Source organism: Epinephelus moara, chromosome 5, assembly GCF_006386435.1.
Source record: "Epinephelus moara isolate mb chromosome 5, YSFRI_EMoa_1.0, whole genome shotgun sequence".
Classification (NCBI taxonomy): domain Eukaryota; kingdom Metazoa; phylum Chordata; class Actinopteri; order Perciformes; family Serranidae; genus Epinephelus; species Epinephelus moara.
In genome coordinates, this window is record NC_065510.1 from 15,550,406 (window position 1) to 15,570,613 (window position 20,208).

At 41.5% G+C, this 20,208-nt stretch overlaps 1 protein-coding gene across 1 annotated transcript in view; it reads right to left on the reverse strand.

The window, feature by feature from the left end:
- Positions 1-543: 543 nt before the first annotated feature.
- The window catches only part of LOC126390783 (VPS10 domain-containing receptor SorCS1), a 49,918-nt gene continuing 30,253 nt past the window's right edge, over positions 544-20,208 (reverse strand). Inside the window, exons 13-20 of the mRNA XM_050045241.1 lie at positions 20,044-20,177; positions 17,238-17,361; positions 14,547-14,659; positions 10,636-10,770; positions 6,458-6,557; positions 5,896-6,001; positions 3,709-3,866; positions 544-1,165 (exon numbers count right to left, since the gene is read on the reverse strand). Coding sequence (XP_049901198.1) covers positions 1,104-1,165; positions 3,709-3,866; positions 5,896-6,001; positions 6,458-6,557; positions 10,636-10,770; positions 14,547-14,659; positions 17,238-17,361; positions 20,044-20,177 — 932 coding nt within the window. The 3' untranslated portion in view covers positions 544-1,103. The remainder of the gene's footprint in view (positions 1,166-3,708; positions 3,867-5,895; positions 6,002-6,457; positions 6,558-10,635; positions 10,771-14,546; positions 14,660-17,237; positions 17,362-20,043; positions 20,178-20,208) is intronic.

Sequence of the window (20,208 nt, forward strand, 5' to 3'; positions counted from 1 at the left end):
CTTGAGCTTGACTGACCACATTAAGTATTCAAGAAGTCAACCTCTTTTTATTCCGTCCAATAGAACGCTCTTAATGCGTCAAGGCCCCGAAAAGCATTCTTCCATCTCTCTTAGCCTCTCTCTGTCTCTCTCTTTCTCGCTGCCATGCTCTCTGGATTCTCTCACAAAGTAGCTGTATCTCATTCCAGCTGCCACCTTAAATCTGAGCTTTGACAAATTATACTCTGCCTCTGGCTGTGATCAGGAATACTTTGCTTTGTGGGATAGTCGCCCCCCCCCCCCCCCTTTCTTCTTCCTAAAAGTTGTAATGGTTATATTTGGGGATCACTTGCGGTCAGAAGGTGCAGTGTAGCACCGTAGCCATTACGTAACCCCTTATTCTGAAGCACAAAACATTTTACAAACTGGTATGTATCATAAATAGTACCAGAAGCATTAGATTAACAGCACATGTTAAATTAATCCAGAAAATCAAACCCTGTATTTTTGTTAACAAATTAAAATCAGAAAAAAAGAAACATTTCAGTAGAAAAATGTGTATTGTGCCATAAATCAGCTTTACAAGAGACGATGGAACAAAAGCTTTGAAGTACCCTATTCATATTTTATAACAGCATTTCTGTTTAGTATGACATTTGTTATTAAAATACACAAATTTATAACATAGACATTCATGATTTACAAAACAAATGTGTAATTCACCTCAATAACATACTTCATAAAAGTATATTCATATGAATAAATAATACACTACTGCTGTTAGCTTCGTAGAACAGCAAACCAATCTCAGATATGTAAGCAAAACCAAAACATTGTTGCTTATTTCTTTTTTTTTTCATTGTTTTTTACTCTCTCTCGTTCATGCTGCCGCTCCTTTGAATTATGACTTGTATAAATAAAATAGATTTCTCAAATGTTTAATTCATCGGACGTACGTATGTTGAAAGGAAACTAAAAACCTGTACACAGTTTCTTCTGGATTGAACAGAGCACAGTATGTGTCAGCAGGGTCCAACATGCACAGGTATAAAGCTCAAAACCATTGTGTCCCGAATGGTAAAAAATATCCATGACGCAGCTGGAGTGGTAATCCAGTCCAGAGTTTAGACGATGTATGTGGGGAGTTCTGTGGAGAATTTCACATGTACATGAGGTTTCATACATCCTGGGGATAAACAGGACAGAGAGAGAAACAGGTGTCAGAGAATATGTTTGTACGAGAAGCTGAGAAAACCCAGATTACTATCTGCTCGCATTGCAGAAGGTGATACTTAAAAGCAGGGGGCGGAGGAATAAGCTGAAAACACAACATCTGATATATTTATATGTAAAATATGTTAGCAAGCAGTTGCCTATTAAGACATCCAGCAGATATGGAGCAACATTAGCATTCATTTGGAGTCGTGTTTTTGGTCACTGGATCAATTTAAGTCCAATGCTAGCTGCTAACTTTTTCCACCTGCTAGGAAGTAGCATACAGAGGGGTCATTAGAGCTTTTCCTCTAAATATGGATGTCTGCTGTGGCAGGGAAAAAGGTTGAAGAGAGTAAAATTTGTGGACCATAAAACAAAATCAAGTTAAAGAGGCTAAAATGCCGTGCAGAGCTCAGGGGATCTGCAGAGTTGGTGGTAAGTCTTTGTAACCAATGCTTTTCTGCATACCGGTGTGCTCACACTGAATGTGAAGCAAGTGCTTTGCTTTTAAAGTCAATGTAATGTTGCGGATAGATGCAATTTCTCACCACGTGACAAGAACAACACGAAGAAGCTCAATAAGCACTATTTGCATTGCAAACTCGCGAGTTGAAATTTTTCAACTCAAGTGAGAAATTCATGTGATGATATGTCGTGTAAGCCCGTCAACACTGAGATCAAGTTGAGATTTCCCTGACATTACCAAGAATCAAAATGGAGGAAAGTGAATAAAGCCATAGGACTTCATGCATACATTTTGTTGAGCTGCTTCTTAGCAAAAAACTTTGAGTAATTTAAGTTCGTCTTTTATTGTGAAAAGTACAGAATGGAAGAAGTGAAGTGGTAATGTGCCGCCGTGACAGCATGAAAAATATTAAAGAGTGTTACTGTATTGGTTCATGCATCAGAGCATGGAGCCTCTGTGTTTACTGTGTTTACATTACTTGGTTCCAGATATTGGTTATACTGTACTGCAAACATGACAAACATGATGTGAAAATTAGCTTTGGGTTAGAGCCATTTGAGCCATTATCAATGTAAAACCTATTGATCTGTGCAGTTTTAAAGCTCATTTCATCAGACATGTCAACTGATATATACTTTAGTTTAGTTACTGTAAGATCCATGCAAAAGTTCAAAGGTGTTAAGACATTTGAAATACTTTGGATTAATTATAAATTGGACGAGACAGGACGTAGGAAAAGAGAAAAGCAGCAATTAAAGTGAGACTATATAAGTTTTGTGAACAGCAAACACTGTAGCCACAGGTGGCAATTTGTGCTTACAATAGCACAAAAAGAGAAGATGATTTAGTCAGGCCTTGTTTCCACACAGTTTTGATCTGTGTCCATATTTCCATAGCGTACGCAAGGAAATGCATCTCGTTATGGATGGATGAAAACACAGAAATGCCAGTAAACTTATTTTTGAGTGTTGTTTTGCTCTCCAATCATGTGGAATCTGCACATGTAGCAGTAAAGAGAAAAAAACAGGACCAATAATGCAGGGTGACAAATAAGTGGGGAGGTTGTCCTGACACACATGTGGCCAGTTTTGTGAAATATTTAGTTTACAGACGTGTGATCCACTATGCATGCACTCTATGTTACACAGCTAGCATGCTAACTTTGTTCTCAGAGGAAGGAATGGACTTCTGCATGTTACTGCTTATTAATTCAACTTCTCATTTGTAGGTGGGAGAGTGTGTTATGTCTTTTCTCAAAATGTACATAGTCTCACTTTAATGGAGATTAAAACAGAATACAAAATATGAATATGTTGTCATAACATTGCGTTGATGTTAAACAGATAGCAGTGTTAATCCTTAAAATTCACATTTAAAGAGCCAAAGAAATGTAGCAGAATTTCTATACCCCCGAACAACAAAGACTGTTAACAACATTAACAAGCTTGGGTAAGAATAGACATGTTAGGTCATCACAGTCAGTATATATAAGAACATACAGATGGGTGACAAATCAAAGGAAAACCCTGAATAAATGAGCAGAGACACATAAAAATGCTGGTGTTTCTACAAATGCTTTGATGAATATGAAAATGATATGAATCACATGCTGTGACCTTCTTAATACCAGATCTGAACCCGGAGAGATTTTTCCTGTGGGAGATTTTCATGCAACTTGATACACAGATGGATAATCTATGACAAGGGGCACTGAAGCTGCTCTAGAAGCTCATGACAGCACCCTACGATGACACTTTATGGTGGATTCTTCATTAATTTGTCACCCATCTGTATTCTCAGCTGATTAAAACTGTGACGGCATTAAGGAGAACAATATGTTCCTTGTACTACCGAGAAGTAGCTGAACTTTCCATCATACTTATTTCTGTTTAGCACTCGTTCACCCCTTGCCTGGACCATTTCACTTCTGAGAAACAAACAACGAAAAGCACAGTATGAGTCTCATGAAACAACACACACGATGGTGCGGAGTGAGCAATGGAGAAAATTAAATTAAAATGCCAGCTCAAATCAGAGTGAATACTTACCTATGGGCTGTGAGTTAAACTCTGTGTCCAGAATCTCCAAAGAATGCACCAAGTCCCGCTGTGAGCTGGGTGTGGCCTCTGTTGGATTAGCTGGACTCATCATTTCTTGTTCTTTTTCGTTCTGCATCTGCGCATAGACGTTGAGGCCTGGGATCTTCCTTGAGGAAAGATTTACAGTGAGGCAAAGGGATAAAGACAAGAGCCTAACTAAAACAACGAGAGCAAGGAAACAACCAAGGGATTGCAGCTATGCTCTATATAACCATCAACAAAAGACTTCTCATTTAAAGCTGGGGTAAGCAGTTTGATTGTGGAGGAAGAACACTAGAGCTCTGCACCTACTCTTGGCTCTGTGTTTAGGCTTTAGAGAATCTAGGCTGTGGTGGGAAACCTTAGCCAATCACAAGTCATTTCAGATAGAGAGCGTTCATTCAAGTGGTTCTACAAATGCAGATGCACATCACTGTGGTGAAAGTCTGATTCAATGGAGGAGAATCCTGCAGAGAAAGTTGCTATTCCAGCACTGGCAACAACTGACACTGCAAAGAAACCCAAACAAGGAAGACACCTTATGAGAAAGAAAAGAGAGTCCGTCAATAAACAAAATAAAACGTGCCAACATCAGCGAAGCGTTTCAGAGATGGACAAATAATGTTGCTAATAGTTTAGCCTTTTGGTAATTAGCCAAGTTCAGACCAAAGATTGGCAACGAGACCAGTTGAAACATGCAACTACTTGCAGTGTACTGCCGGTTCACACCAATGCATCGAGATGAGACGGTGTATCATCTCTATGGGGACGGCGCACCTGCCGCAACAAGCGAACACGCCGACTGCGGTCATTTTGACTTGACTAGGGGACTTCACTACAAGTTGATTGGCTGTAAAATAGGAGACATGCTTTACGTTCTAAAACCAGCCAGCAGCAATCTGACTAGCTGAGTCGCAGGTGACATCATCAGTCGGCTTGAGTCGAGCTCAGACCGGCCAGTTCACACGGCTGCAACTTTTCTCTCCAACGTTCTAAAATGGTTTCGTCTTGTCATGAATCATTGGTCTGAACTGGGCTTTAGCAACAAAGGCTTGTAGCTGCAGCTTCAAGTTAGTGTTTATATAGCTAAATTTAGCTAGAGCCTCGAATAACAGCGTGCCGTCTACCTCATCACCCCGCAGCTACAGACAACCTTACTGGGAGGACAGTGGGCCGCAACTCTGGAGGTGGAGCCCCAGTCAGTGGGCACAGCAGCCAGCACAAACCCGAGCTTTGAGGGACCACACAGCCCAGACTCTCGACTGGATCAGCGACTCATACCCTCTGGGGTTTGCATTGGCCGCATTTGAGCAGCCGCCGACTAAAGGTCCGTCTCCCAAGCTGCCTGCTCTCCTTAGGGACAGTGGGGTGGCTAGCTAGCTAATTCTTGTTTTATTTGTGGTCTAATAAACAGAGAGAGAGCAGAGCAAGGAGGGGCTGGGTGAATGCACTGCCGGCGTCTCTACAATAAAATAGGAATAATAAGTCAATGTATGGGAAACACTCAGTTACTGTATGAAATGCTTGCATATGCTGGTAGTTGTCTGGTGGGAGGGGCTTAGGACAGAGTGGGGAGAGCTGCAGGAGGAGGGTGTACTTTCAAATTCAGCAGTTTTTTTTGGTTTTGCCTTTTTCAGATTTCTACTTACCCCAGCTTTAACTTGTTTGTGACCTCCGATGACACAGTTAAGCACATTTGCATGTTAATCAGCAATTATACAAATACTTAAAGTGATAAAGTCTGTAAATCCAAAGTTTTCTTCTGTCTCTGTAAATCCTCATGACCCTTCCTTGCCCTTTTTCCTTGAAACTGAACCTTGGACATAATTTAACATTTCAGAAAGGTCAACTGCCTGCGTTCAAAGGGCTTATTATTGATAGCGGCTGAAGGCTGACTGACATTTCTTTTGCAAAGAATGACCTGACAAAAGAATCTCCACAGGATTCCCACAGATGTGTGAGGACAAAGCCAATTCTCCGCCAAGGAGTGCTGAGTATGCCGGCGAAGATGTTTGACAGGCAGCTATCAGCCTTCTCTGTAGCCTCGCAGGCAGCTTTTGTTTACTGAGCTGTCAGGACGCCGTGACGCCTTTCACCACCTCCCTATCACGAACAGCGTGATGACTATATAGACATGACATTTCATGAACACTTTACCTCTTGAATTTGTAGATGACAAATACAGCTAAACCCACAACCACTACTGATAACAGCATTAGCATGGCAGAGCCACTGTGGTTCTCGCTGGTGTCCACTAGGGGCGCTGCAGAGACAGGGAGACAGGAGCCACAGAGAATAAACAACACAATAAGCCAACACAACCTGTATTCCCACCCAGCTTTATCATGCAATGAACAGTCAACAGGACAATTGACACCTATATAAATCATGGATGAATCATTTTAATATACAGTAGTATGGACTTCTCTTACTCTTTATCTTATAAGCCCCTTTAGGACAGTAGCAGCATCCCCAAAAGGAAGAGGCACACATACTTGTAACGATGCTCACTCTCTGAATGTCTCTGTGTAGCTACATGGTGGGGAGCCAATCAGACACAGGGTTATTAGTTGACGGGGGCAGCAAAAATAATAGAAATATACCTGACTGTCCTCTGTATCTAGGTCTCCTGATAGTATGTTCTGTCCCACTTGCTACATGAAGTACAAAACCCCTCCTGGGTAGCTCTAAACATACACAGTTAGCTGTGTTTCTTTACCTGCTGATAAGTGTGCTGCGTACACGGTGACTTGGACCCCTGGTCGCAACGTGAACTGGACGAGGTTTTGATTTAAGGCGCTGAGCAAAACCTCAGAGAGCTGTTGGGAGACAGACGGGGACAGTTTGTGAACAACACAGCTTTATTTTGAAGAAAACACTAAATGCAACTATCAGGAAGGTCATTCCCAAGATCATCAAACCTCAGACTCATCTGTCTCTGCTTTTGACCCGACATTTATTACCTCTGTTCTGACATTTCAGAGCAAAGTTGTTTGTTGTCTTGATCAATCTTTGCCCGGATTCATCCAATTTATTAATGTCAGACTGAAAAAAATAATTGAGTCCAAATATCACTTGCCCTTGACAACACTTTCAAAGGTGTTCTGGTTTAAATGCCTGCCGAGTCAGTTTGTGAATGATTGCTACAGAGTACAGAGGTTGGACATGATAACAGACGCACATCATAAATAAAGTTATCTTGAGTCAAAGTAACAGGGGAAGCTGCATAGATGGCAATATTTTATGACTTTGATTGTTTTCTGTGACATAAATAATTAACCAGACATTTTGAAGGATCACGGGCCAAAACTGGTTGGGTACCACTGAGATCCACAACTGAGTCAAATTAAAGCTCCATAAAAAAGTTTTTTTGGCCACTTGGGGGCAGCAGAAGAGGCTGTAAACACAACATATGACATTTTTCACCTTGTAAAGCTGAAATGGCAAACAAGTTGACAAACTTTACACATCCAGCAGACACAGAGCAGCATTAGCATTCAGCTGGAGTCATACAGTATTTCTGTTTTGCTCTCTTCTAATCGCTGACAGAAAAATCTGGCTTTTTAGCTGCTAAATGCTCCAGAATATTCATCAGCCAGTCGTTAATTTTGTCTGCCTGCTGTTTGGTGCTGGGTAGATAATTGAAGTGTTTTTTGTTGTTGATGTTGCAGTTTTTCTGTCTTTTTTGCTGCAGCGAATGCCTGAGTGATTATCAAAGTTAAATTTGCCAGCCAGAAAACCAAAACAATAGGCATTCTCGGACTGGAGGAACATTTTTGTTGCATCAACACTGCAAGTACTCAGATGAATTGTAGTTCTTAGACTGCCATTTTGAGGGAATTTTTAGCTCCTATTGCAGAGTAGGTACTCTCCTAGTCTCGCTCACCAGACCTTTCTCAAGAAAAGAAAGGTCTGGTTGGGCCGACTCTCACTTTAAGATTGGAGAAAAAAATGCACTGGCTGCTTGTATTTCTTTCAACCAATCACAATCGTTCTGGGCGGTGCCACAGCAACGGTGTGCTTGCAAAAATATTGCCAGGGGGAAACAGGTTTTGGTTTAACACGCCCACAAAAATATCGCCTACAGGACGCGAACCATGGCAGAAAAATGGCTACATCCCCGCAAGATCAAACACCACAAAAGTTAGTAAAGGACGTGTTGAAAACGGTTGAAAACTGCTACACAACCGGAGGTGGTAGGGTGGGACTTCAGCGGGTGGCTCGTTCGCCCAATGAGAGGCTGATCTATGCAGTGAACTTCCGTCCACTCAGACTAGTACTCTCCCAACACGAGGAACCATGAGTGAGTGTAAGGTCCGTGGTGGACAACAACCATTGTAACACTGGCAACGGCCATTTTTAAAAACCTGTTAGATGTGTAAACAACAGACACAAAACACAAACAACAGCTCGCGACAATGGAATGGAAGAAAACACGGACAAATGAAGCAACAGTGTAGTCCAGGCTTCAATGAGGTTTAATAACTAAGTTCGGGAACAAGGACCACACCTCAATCGCATCCATTTCCGCACTAAAAGTATTTAAGCACACCTTATCCATTTACCTCCCCTTTGACTCCCCATTCTCACATCCCTCCCCCAAAACCCCTTTTCTTTTTCTTTTTCTCTACAGAATACAGAAATCACCAGGGGGCTCTGTCCATGGTAGAGCAGGTGAAGAGATGACTCCCCAACTCTGTTTGAACTTCCTTGGTTCCGTTGCGCTCTCCTCCCTTCAGCCGACACTGGACCGCCATTAGATTCCACCCTCCACCTGTCGGGGACCCTCATTTCTCCCATAAATCATCCCACCTTCTTTCCTTCCCTGTCCTTACATCCCCTTATCTCTCCATGACCTGCATCCCTTCATCCCACATCCCTTGATCCTCTTCCCTACTTCCATCGACCCTCATTCCTCATCCCCATCATCCAATATACGTAATAAACTAACTGCAATCTACGACTCTATTGCTGTGGTCTTTGTTAGTGAACTAAGTATTAACATGAAGGTTGAAATGCGACGTGATTTTGATGCGTCAAAACCAAAGCGATGCTGCTATGCCAACTGTCGGCTGGCTTCCAGTGCGTAACTACAGCGTGTTAATTTGCAGTGTGAATGCAAACACAAAAAAAACCCTTGGAGGTATGTAGTTCTCGCAGGAGATCACCAGTGGACTGTTCCTGTCAGGGAGTCCCCAGAACAGTTTGGTCTGAAAACACCTAATGAGCTAAAAGGAGCTAAAGAGCTCTTAAGTTCTGGGGGTAGAATAAGTAGAAGATGATAAGATAAAGAGGTAAAGTGCTTACATATCCACCCTCAGCAACACTGACTGAAGTACATCACTGCATTAAATGACCGTGGAATTGGAGCGACACAACTCTGATGCACTTTGAATACTGAACATTATAATGTGCGTATTTACCTGCATTATTTGTAAGAGCCCATGACCCAAAAAACCTCACTGCCTTCACCAACAACCCCTTTTGAGCTTTCCTGTTTATGTAAGAGTCTTTGTCTGTGGGACCTTTCCACTGTGATGCATAATGCATAGGATGCAGCCTCACTTGATCTCTGCTTTTCAGACTGGCAAGCAACCTTCTGCACTGAGAACATCTAACTTTGATATAAATCGGGCAGATTACCCTGACCCGAAGGTAAACCATGGAAAGCCAGAGTCCAATCTTTTTTGCTCTCAATCTATTTCCCCACATAGATCCTTTCACTCATGCAATTATAAATCTCTATCCCGAGGCTCTAATCCTTAAGCACAATTTAAAAATGAAATGTACCTCTTTTAAAATGATATTCCAATACCATAAAACTGTTTTTTTCCTCTGTTTAATCTGAACTCATGACACAAGCACGTGCAGCTGCATAGAGAAGACACAAAACTTAACAAAATCCTCCACTTTCTATCTGCAGATCCCGGTTTTTCCTCTGCAGAGGCTTCATTTATCTTATCTGCCTCATTTGCCAAATTAATTGTGATATGAGTAATTTCTGTAGTGCTTCATCCTCCCCTTTATATTTCTTAGCAGTTTAAATTTAGACTATGCTATGACTAATTACTTTTTCCCGCTGTATACCAGGGTCAGTAAATCTATTATACATTCTAATAAGCAGAGCGCGCTCTACACTTTTAGGATGCCAACCTTGAATGAGGATTTATCGCTGGCTTGTAGGGGAGAGGATCTTTCCAGGCAATCAACCAGGTGCGAGCAGGGAGGGAAGAAGAAAATCAAATTGATTTCCTTCCCAGTTTCCTTTTCGACACATGCCCGTGGAATTCTTCCCACGGAGGGTAGATCCAACGTTATTATCAGTCATTATCTATTACGTGAGGCTCAGAGCTAATTCAGTTCATCTTGATATGTCGGTGATTTAGTGAACTGATCAACCATGACAATTTCTTTGTCTAGCTCTTTAGGCTCAAGACTCCGGCCCCCCTCCTGCCTCAACACCCCACAGGATGTGACTTGAGGGAGTTTAAAAGCTGTTCCCCCTGATAACTTGTTAATACTTGTCAGGCTTATTGATGAGTCTATTGCAGAGATTCCTCAGGCGTATTCTAGAATTAGACTCATGGAAAGACCTGGACATGCTTCAATAGATCGATACTGACATCTGCTGGAGGAAGAGGGAACTTAAATTTGGGATTATTTTTTCGGGGAGCAATTACTGGACAAGCTGCTGCTCGAGAAAAAAAAAAGGATGAACCATGACTCACAGAAACAGAAAGGATGAAACAGTGTTTCGCACTTGTGCATGGTGTTATGGCAGAATTAGAATGAGGATAATGAGGTGAAATCCATCCACCTACACAAACACTGTCTGGGACTAAAGGGATGACTCTGTTGCACACACAGTGGCAGACAGAGCAGCGGTCGCTGTCTCACCTGATCTAAATGAGCAGCGCTCTTGTCTGGTTTCCCCTCAGTTAACTGTTTGTCAGGGAGGAGGAAAAACTCTGCTGCTGTGGGTAAACCTGGGAGGATGGTGACCAGAAGCTGATCCTCTGGCACGCCTGTAGCCTGTGGAAGAGGGAAAGGGAAAGAAGAAAAGTTAAAAATAAAACACGAGTTCATCCATTCATTCGAAATGTGCTCACAGTATGGAAAAGTGCACAGAAAAATGCTTTAATTCATATGTGTCTGTACTGTGATTCTTTCTACAAATAGTTCCTCATTTAATACAAAATTTGGAAAACGTTCCTGTATCACAAGGTGTCTTTGAGTTAATGATATACTACATTTATGCACCACATTCGGATTGCATGGTGCTCACTGGGGTGGACGGCGAATATACAAAGTGCAGGACTGTGACACTAGAATCCTGCGTTCATGCTCAGGCTCCTATCCTTTGTTTGGTTAAGGCAACAAAAGCACTTTGGTTGGGCAAAGATTGCAGTTTTAGTTAAATGTTAATAAAAAATAATGCTGCAGTTACTATGAGCAGATGGTGTATTGCAAGATTACCTTTTTTGGCAGATGTCAGTGAACATTCTGCTGATGCGTTCAGTATCAACAATTTCCGACTTGCCAGGCAGGCTCGTTATGTTAAAAGAAAACGTCATTTGCTTGGCATTATGTTTCCCCTTAAAATGTATTTGCTGTTTAAAATTAGTTGTATATAAACATAATTTCTAGGAGACAGGGCTCAAAATGTGTCCTCTGTTTTCATTCCCCCTACTTTTATAGTTTCAGTTTGATTTACACAATAAAATGTTTCTTTGCAAAACACAAAATCCGCATGAGAGAAGCTCTGCGTTGATCAAAATGTTGATGTTGTCATTGGGGTTGGCTTCAATTATCACCATCCCCTTGGGGTAAGAATCAATATTGAGGTTGCAAAATTGCAATTTTTAATGTTTCGCAATATGCTGAGTATTGGAATAACATACATTACTATATATTGCGATTTATTGCCTTGTTTTTCAACTGCAAATTATGTCCCCAAAGTAAAACTTTGTCAACCTCTGTTTAATCTAATGCTGTGAGGCGACAATGCTGCCCCAGGGTAGGTTAGCCCTTCTGTGCGGAGTTTGCTTGTACCTTGTGTCAGCGTGGGTTTTCTCCAGGTTCACCAGCTTCCTCCCACAGTCCAAAGACATGCAGGTTAATTGGTGACTCTAAATTGCCCGTAGGTGTGAATGTGAGTGTGAATGGTTGTCTGTCTCTATGTGTCAGCCCTGTGATAGTCTGGTGACCTGTCCAGGGTGTACCCTGCCTCTTATAATGTCAGCTGGGATAGGCTCCAGCCCCCTCACAGCCCCTAACAGGATAAGCAGTTACAGAAAATGATCGAATGCATGAATTAATTAAAGAAAGTTTAAGTTTCAGTCTGTTTGTCTCACTTCAGTCATTCATATTGCAGCAAAATGAATCTGGTGGACTGAAAAAGCAGCTGATTTCATTATTCCAGTAGGCTACCAAAAGTTTAATCTGGATTTGCAATATTGTTGATTTATATGACACAAAGAAATCAATACATGGCCTCTGCGAATCGATACAATATTGCCATGCAAAATATTGCCAAACTACTCTGTATCAATTTTTCCCCTCACCCCTACTGTAATCTCAGTGCTCACTAAGGTAGTAAGGGACAGTGTTCTTTGTAGTAAAGATGGAAACACAATGCCCGTCCGTCCGTCCCTCCCTCCCTCCCTCCATCATCTATCTATCTATCTATCTATCTATCTATCTATCTATCTATCTATCTATCTATCTATCTATCTATCTGTCTGTCTGTCTATCTGTTGGTCTATCTATCTGTCTGTCTGTCTATCTGTCTGTCTATCTGTTGGTCTATCTATCTGTCTGTCTATCTATCTGTCTGTCTGTCTATCTGTCAGTCTATCTATCTGTCTGTCTGTCTATCTGTTGGTCTATCTATCTGTCTGTCTGTCTATCTGTCTGTCTGTCTGTCAGTCTATCTATCTGTCTGTCTATCTATCTGTCTGTCTGTCTATCTGTCAGTCTATCTATCTGTCTATCTGTCTGTCTATCTGTCAGTCTATCTGTCTGTCTGTCTGTCTGTCTGTCTGTCTGTCTGTCTGTCTATCTGTCAGTCTATCTATCTGTCTATCTGTCTGTCAGTCTATCTGTCTGTCTATCTGTCTGTCTGTCTATCTGTCAGTCTATCTATCTGTCTGTCTGTCTGTCTATCTGTCTGTCTATCTGTCAGTCTATCTATCTGTCTGTCTGTCTATCTGTCTATCTGTCTGTCTATCTGTTGGTCTATCTATCTGTCTGTCTGTCTATCTGTCGGTCTATCTGTCAGTCTATCTATCTGTCTGTCTGTCTATCTGTCTGTCTGTCTGTCTATCTGTTGGTCTATCTATCTGTTGGTCTGTCTATCTGTCTGTCTGTCTATCTGTCTGTCTATCTGTTGGTCTATCTATCTGTTGGTCTATCTATCTGTCTGTCTGTCTATCTGTCAGTCTATCTATCTGTCTGTCTGTCTGTCTGTCTGTCTGTCTATCTGTTGGTCTATCTATCTATCTGTCTGTCTGTCTGTCTGTCTATCTGTCTGTCTATCTGTCAGTCTATCTATCTGTCTGTCTGTCTATCTGTCTCTTATTTATATTTATTTATCTAGCATGAGGTCTCTATGAAGGACACTAAGGAAGCTTATAGGGCATTAGTGCATCATCAGTTTATTCCTCTGCTACCTTGACATGCTTAATGCTGTTCTGCCATTACATAGTATTTGTAATTTCTCTTTAACTTCAGTTCGTATGGAAAGCATGCTTAACCATGTTTTTTTTTTTTTATAACTTGTAATCTGTTAGAGTAATAGACTGATATAAATGCCCGTGCCCTTGCCTTTAATGTTGAGTGCCTGTCCATACTGAGCACAAGGGCAGAGGGCTTTTATGTGTCTGTGAATATGAATTCATCATCTCATATTACATCTATGTATACCAGCTCTATTCGGACACTTTATAAGCATTATAATTAGTATCATGTAGCTCAATTCTGATGCATGTATCACTGTTCTACTCAGTCTGCCAGGAATGTAGAACAAATAGAGAACACGAGACTTTACGACATGTTTTCACTGATTACTGCAACAACATCTTGATCCAGCTCTTGCATGGTTTTGCTGCAGTGAATCTTGTGAATGTGAATGTTTTAAGCTATCATGTCATATTTTCATCTGATTTTTTTTTTTTTGGTGTTCTGCCTTCCAGGCTGGGGTTGTCATGAAAAAATGATGTCAGTAACAAATAACAAAACAGACATGTTCACTGAAGACTGAACAGCCGGATATATTTTTGGCATCTATTTTGATTTTGTAGGATCAAAAAGTGTGAAAATATGATGAAAGGCCAAGATTGCTTGTTGCTAGGAATCAGAAAAGTATTGACGTCCTGAGGATGTTGTAAAAAACAAAGTTAATGAGGCGAAATCTGTACTTGACATGGCATGCGTGGGTTTGAATCATGTCTTGCATTTGACAGGTCGCGCAGAACTCGACTCCCATCGTCCTTTCAGGTCAGCGCAGAACACAAATTAAGCATACGGACATTTATTCTTCTGTACACAACACCCACAACCTTGTTACTGTATGGCCCTGAACTCGCAAAGTGTGTGTGAGCCACGGCAATCAGTATGGTCTTGAACAGCATTTATCCCCCTCTCCTCCCTCTTGCCTTGTCATTTATCATCATAAAAGTCAGATTCATGTCTAGGAGCCTCAGGGAGGTCACGCTGCACTAATAGACCGTCAGAGGTCCAGTCAAGCGCTGACAGTATTTACCAGGGTAAAGCAACGGTTTCCACGAAAAGACCTGAGAGAGCTTTACCTGGATCAGAGAGTTCCTGATGACTCGGCTCACGTCCAGTCTCCATTCTGCAACATCAGGGTTGTGGTCATCCAGGTTTGATGAAAAGGCGAGCAGATGAGAGCGGAAATATTCTGCAGGGAGGAATGTAAATGTGTGAGACGATTTTACTTTTCATCTGTCATTTGTCAGCCTTAAGATTCAGCCAATATGGACCAAAATCTAGCTCCTTCTTTAGAGGATAATTCCAGATAGTTACACTTGTGTTTATTTTCGTAATGTTGGCCATCATGTCAGATCTCATCAAAGTACAGTGTCACCAATACAACACAGTCCAAGAAACACGGGGTATCTACTGATACAGTCGGGATGAACGTGAGCACTTGGGTACTTGAGTGGGACATTAGTATTTGTTCAATGTATAATCAGGAAACATACATATATGTATAAAAAATGTAAATATATATTGACCCTGTTCTGTTTTAAGAGTTACATTTTTGGGGGGGTCGCTGCTACCTAACTGCTACCTATGTACATCTCATATGTACAGATCCATAGAACAAAAAAAAAACGATAGTACTTAATAGTAATTTAAAGGAGCAATGTGTAGGATTTAGTGGCATCTAGTGGTGAGGATTGCAGACTGCAACCAGTTGAAACTTCTCCAGTGTGCCAAGCATGAACTCCTGCTTAAAGGATAACTTAGGTATTTTTCAACCTGGGCTCTATTTCCCCATGTGTATGTGTGCGTATGATTCATGGGTACCACTCGTTCTAAAATTGGTTCAGTATTGAGGCGCGAAACGAGCTAAAACGGTAACGGGGGCAAATGCGTCCCGTATAAAAGTGCTTTTTTTCGCCACTGACCGGTTCAGATCGCCAGTGCTATCTCTGTAAATAGCATATTGTAGCGGCCCTGGGGCAGTGGTGTGTGTGAAAGAGTGGAGTCAGCTGTCAGTCAGTGTTGGAGCAGAGAGGGGGAGGGTGGCCCCGCTGGGTACTGTAAGTGAGTATGTGTGTATGAAGTGTGTGTGTTACGCTAGAAGAGTCAGAGTTTGGGACGGAGTCTTTTACGTGCTACCCCCTGGAGTGTTACCAGAGTTTTTGGAGTGCTCAAATAAATGGGCCTTTTTCCCGAAAGCAAGAACAGGATGTCGCGCTACACCCCGTACAGCTTTCATAGGCTGCCTTTGTCGGACGGCGAGATGCTGAAGTTGTGGCTAGTTGTGCTACAAATGGATACTTACACTCCTGTCCAGACACTGCGCCTTGCAGACCATCGGGTCTGCAGTGCTCACTATCGAGAGCTAGGGCTCATAGAAATATGAGAAATGGACACAAATAATGCATTATGTGGTGATGGGCATGAAATGTGTTAAGATTACATGCTGGCAATGCCAAAATAATGCCAATACAAAGTCAAAGAGGATTTTTTGTTGTGGTAGCGACACAGGAATTAAGTATATAGTTCGAGCCGGGAACCTGCTGATTGTCTGTGTGAGACCAAAGGTCAACGTAGTTACATTACTTTACGGACTTTGCGTAACTATACCAAGTACTTAATATGCAACTACACAAGATATGTTAGTTTACGTTACTCCGGGCCCATACAGAGTTCTTTAAACCCAAACTACAATCTTTTCCTGAACTTTAACAAGAACTTTTTTTGTTTCCTAAACCTAAACAAGTGTTTTCCTTTACTAACCAAATTGCTAGCATTTCACAACTTTGACCATGTTAACGACATATTTACAATTGCTACCAATAATAGACTTTACTAGGGTTGGGTCGGTTCTCGGTAATACCAATTCGGTTCGGTACTCCGTCTTGGACAACCCTTGTTTGCACTGATTGAGTAAGCTAAACCTGTAAAGGAATTAAAGAAACAACGTGTTACTGTCACTCTGTTGTCCTATGGTCGTTTTTAATTTTAAATGAGTCAATTGCGCCCCCAAGTGGCGAAAATCCGGTATTACCGACTTGATGCGGTTTTTCACAAAAACCTGACCGTTTTTTTTTTTTTTTCTCATACCGACCCAACCCTAGACTTTACACTGGCATTGTTTTCGTGTTGCCATTACGTAATCTTAACACAATTTGTCCCATCACCATGTAATGCATTGGTAAAAGGTTATGTCCATTTCAGTTTTTCTGTGAGCCTTTGTTGGTATTTCATGAGGATCAGTCACATCTGGTAAAAAGCCAAACTGCTAATAAAGTCAGTGCTGGCCTCACCACCGATCAAAGTGGTGCATCTCTGAGTAAAATAACGAAACTGAACAAAGGCAAGTCTACACAGGGCGTTTACGAGCTGTTTTTGTTAAAGATGTCCGCAGGAGCCAAAGATTTTAGGTACAGATTTAATGTTTGTGCCTGTTGTTGAGAAGCAACAGATTCTAAAGCACAGTCTTTTTCAGTTGGAAACCTGAAGCAAGGAGCAACCATCAAACCCTGATCAGAGGAGCTTAGAGACCTGCTGGTAAAGTAAGGCTGCAGGTCCTACATCATGCTGAGTTCTTCATTTCAAAACTTCTGAATATTACTTTATTGTAAGTTATTCACAGTAGACCAAGGTTGTAATTAAGTTGACTCTCCTTTAACTATGATTTCAATTAATTCTACCTGTATCTTCTTTATTAAATCGTGATGAGACATCTTGTGTGTGCAGAGCTACAGAATCCCAGTGGAGATGGAGTCACGGAGTTGACTCACCGTGGACAGTGATGGTTTTTCTGTCCTGCAGAATAGTATTCCCTGCAGACACCTGCACAGTCACTGTGTTGATGCCCTCCCGGGAGAATGTGCATGCCACACTTCCCTCTAGGGTGATTACTGGCTGCTGGGGGAGGATGAGAGAGACAGACAGAGAAGGCAGAGGAGACGGAGAGGGAGAGAGTCAGAGTCTGGGGGCTCTGGTGAGAGACTCTTATCAATGGCTGGTCTCACACTGCTGTTATTTACACTACAGAGGTGTGAGCCTGCTGGCACACACTCAGCACACACACACACACACACACACGCACGAGCATACGTCGAGAGCTTGGCAATAATCTGTGCTGTGCTGAATACAGTGTTGAGGCCCACAGAGAGTTCCCTCTGTGACACCGGCAGCTCCTGCCTGTCATTACTCACGTCTCCATTTGTTCTTCAAATAGCTATAAGATGCTAATAATGCTGTGCTTTATTACCAGCTGATATAACTGGCTGTCCTTGTGGAAGGCCCCTGTTGGTGTTGAACAAACACATTTACACAACTACAATTATGAAGACAGATAGTGGGAGTGGAGCATGCAGGACTTCCAGCTTACAGTGCATCTGTTGGTCCGCAGAGGTGGAGGTTGGTTTTTTAGTGTCTCACTCATCTTACAGTCCCTCCTGGCTACAAAATAACATCTTACAAATATTCAACCTGCTCTTTTAGGGCTTTTTACTGTACATTTGGAGGGAAAAGTCTCTACAATTTCAGGGAGCTCTCAGGAACTGATAAAAGCAATGACTGTTGGTAAACTAATGCCTCCTAATAAACACAACATTAAATCTTAAGCTGGAGATACACTTGCTTTTATCAACATGTTCGTGAACGCTTGATGGCTGCGTTTGGAGCGTTGGTTGTGCACGTCCTTAGTAATTAACACCACGTCTGTGAGATGCAATATGCACATTAACAGTGGGGGCAATATGGCAAACATACTCGCTATTGTCACGACTTGTTTGATTTAGACGTGGGTGTATTATTTGATCTGGATACCAGACTCGAAGATGGTGCCACTTTCATCCAATGAGAATTGTTTACCTGGTGCATACACCAAAAATATTTCTAGCTTCCCGGTTTACTTTTGGGTTATGCAGCCCATTGTGCTGTAGTTTTTCTCACTTCTCTCACAGACTTTAATAGGTTGTATAGAAAGAGTCATAATTTACCTGGTTTGCAGTTTGAAGTGTTTTACAGATGTTTTTTTTATAGTTTAAAGTTGATTTTTTTTGCACAAATAAAATTATTTGAAGCCTCCACCTAATAAAATGTTGACAAGTTAGTAAGAACTCAAAAGTACGGAAAGATAAATAACAATACATAAAATAATAAGTGACAACAAACTACTAGTAGCAAAATATGTTTGATTGCAACACCAACAAACTGCAATAATAGTATCTATTTAAGAGCAGAAGTATGTGATGTGTAATAATATTGGTCTATCTGGAAAATGCTCGTTGGACCACCTGGGATTTTCCCCCCACTGCAATACCACGAGTGACCACTGGGAAATATTGGATGCAAGACCTGTATATAGCAGCCTTACACACCATGCACAATGGTGCCGCTGTCACATTCTTCTGCCGTGATCTCAGATTTATGCAAACAGTGTCCAGATGGTGACATTGACCAAAATGGTCCAAGTCAGATGCCAAAAACTGCAACATGGTTATGAGGTGGACAGCCAGATGGTGACATTCCAAGTCCAATAATGGCTCAGCCAGACCCTTTGTAAAAACAATGAAATATTATACATACTACTGCTATGAAGAAAGTAAATGTATGTTTCTTTGTTTTTGTTTTAATACAACGAACTTTGATTGACAATTTATTTGGTTGTGAAATGGTTGTAATCAGATGGGCATACTATCACTTGACACCCATTTGTTAAACACATTGAAGCTGCTTATGTGTATCTACATGTAAATTATATTCCTGTTTCACCATTTTAAGCTTGTGGTGTTTAGTCAAAAGTCTTTATCCAAGGTGCCTTCGAGCTTTCTGACAGGACGTAAGGTGAACTAAGGAAAGACAAAGTCCACATCGGGAGGAAGTGGTGGTGGATGAATGGGTCAAGCACAGAACTTTCACCCAGGAGACCCCAGGTGTTTGTGTCCTGTGTGAATTAAGGTAGGTTTATCATTTTGAGACATACTTCACTTATTATTTTAGTTGTTAGGAAGTATAAAGCTGCTGAATGCACACTGTGTGCATTAACTTTGGCAGAACAGCTGAATAGTCCCATCTGTTTTAATGTTGTATTTTGTTGTTGCTAGTATGCCAGGAAAGGAGGTCCAGCTGATAGCCAGGTAACGTTCCCAGTGTTGGCACAATTTTCATTTTGGAACAATGTTCGAACCATCTTGGGCTTTCAAATAATTGTCATTCAACGTATCTATGTTTGTGGTGTATAGTAACCTCCACGAGTGTTGCTATGTTCATTATTTACACCATGCAAATCCAAAAGTATTATTCAGTCTTAGTTCTGCTTTTGACCTTAGTTGGAGGAGTTTAGAGTAAGCATGAGTAAGGGATACACTTCACTGGCTATCAGTAATTAAACTGCTTTGTGTCTGCAATACATCAGCACGCTCTGATGCTGATTAACAAGAACAATTTCTTTATACCTGGATGCACAAAAAAATAGCAAAACAAAATACTGATTCTTACATTTCAGAGTCAGCAACCTATTTAATCGCAAACGTGCAAAGGCATAGCGGAAGTAAAAGTTCAGAGAGAAGTGGGAAAGTCTTGAGTGTACAGTACCTCTGTGTTATTTCCGATCCACCAGATGTAGGTGACCGTTCCCACTTGGCTGGGCCACAGAACAGCAGTCAGGTTCACTTCCTTATTCCTCACCGCCACAAAGGGAGCTGAGAGATGGATATACTCCAGCTGACCTACTCAGGCACACATATACATCACAAAGTG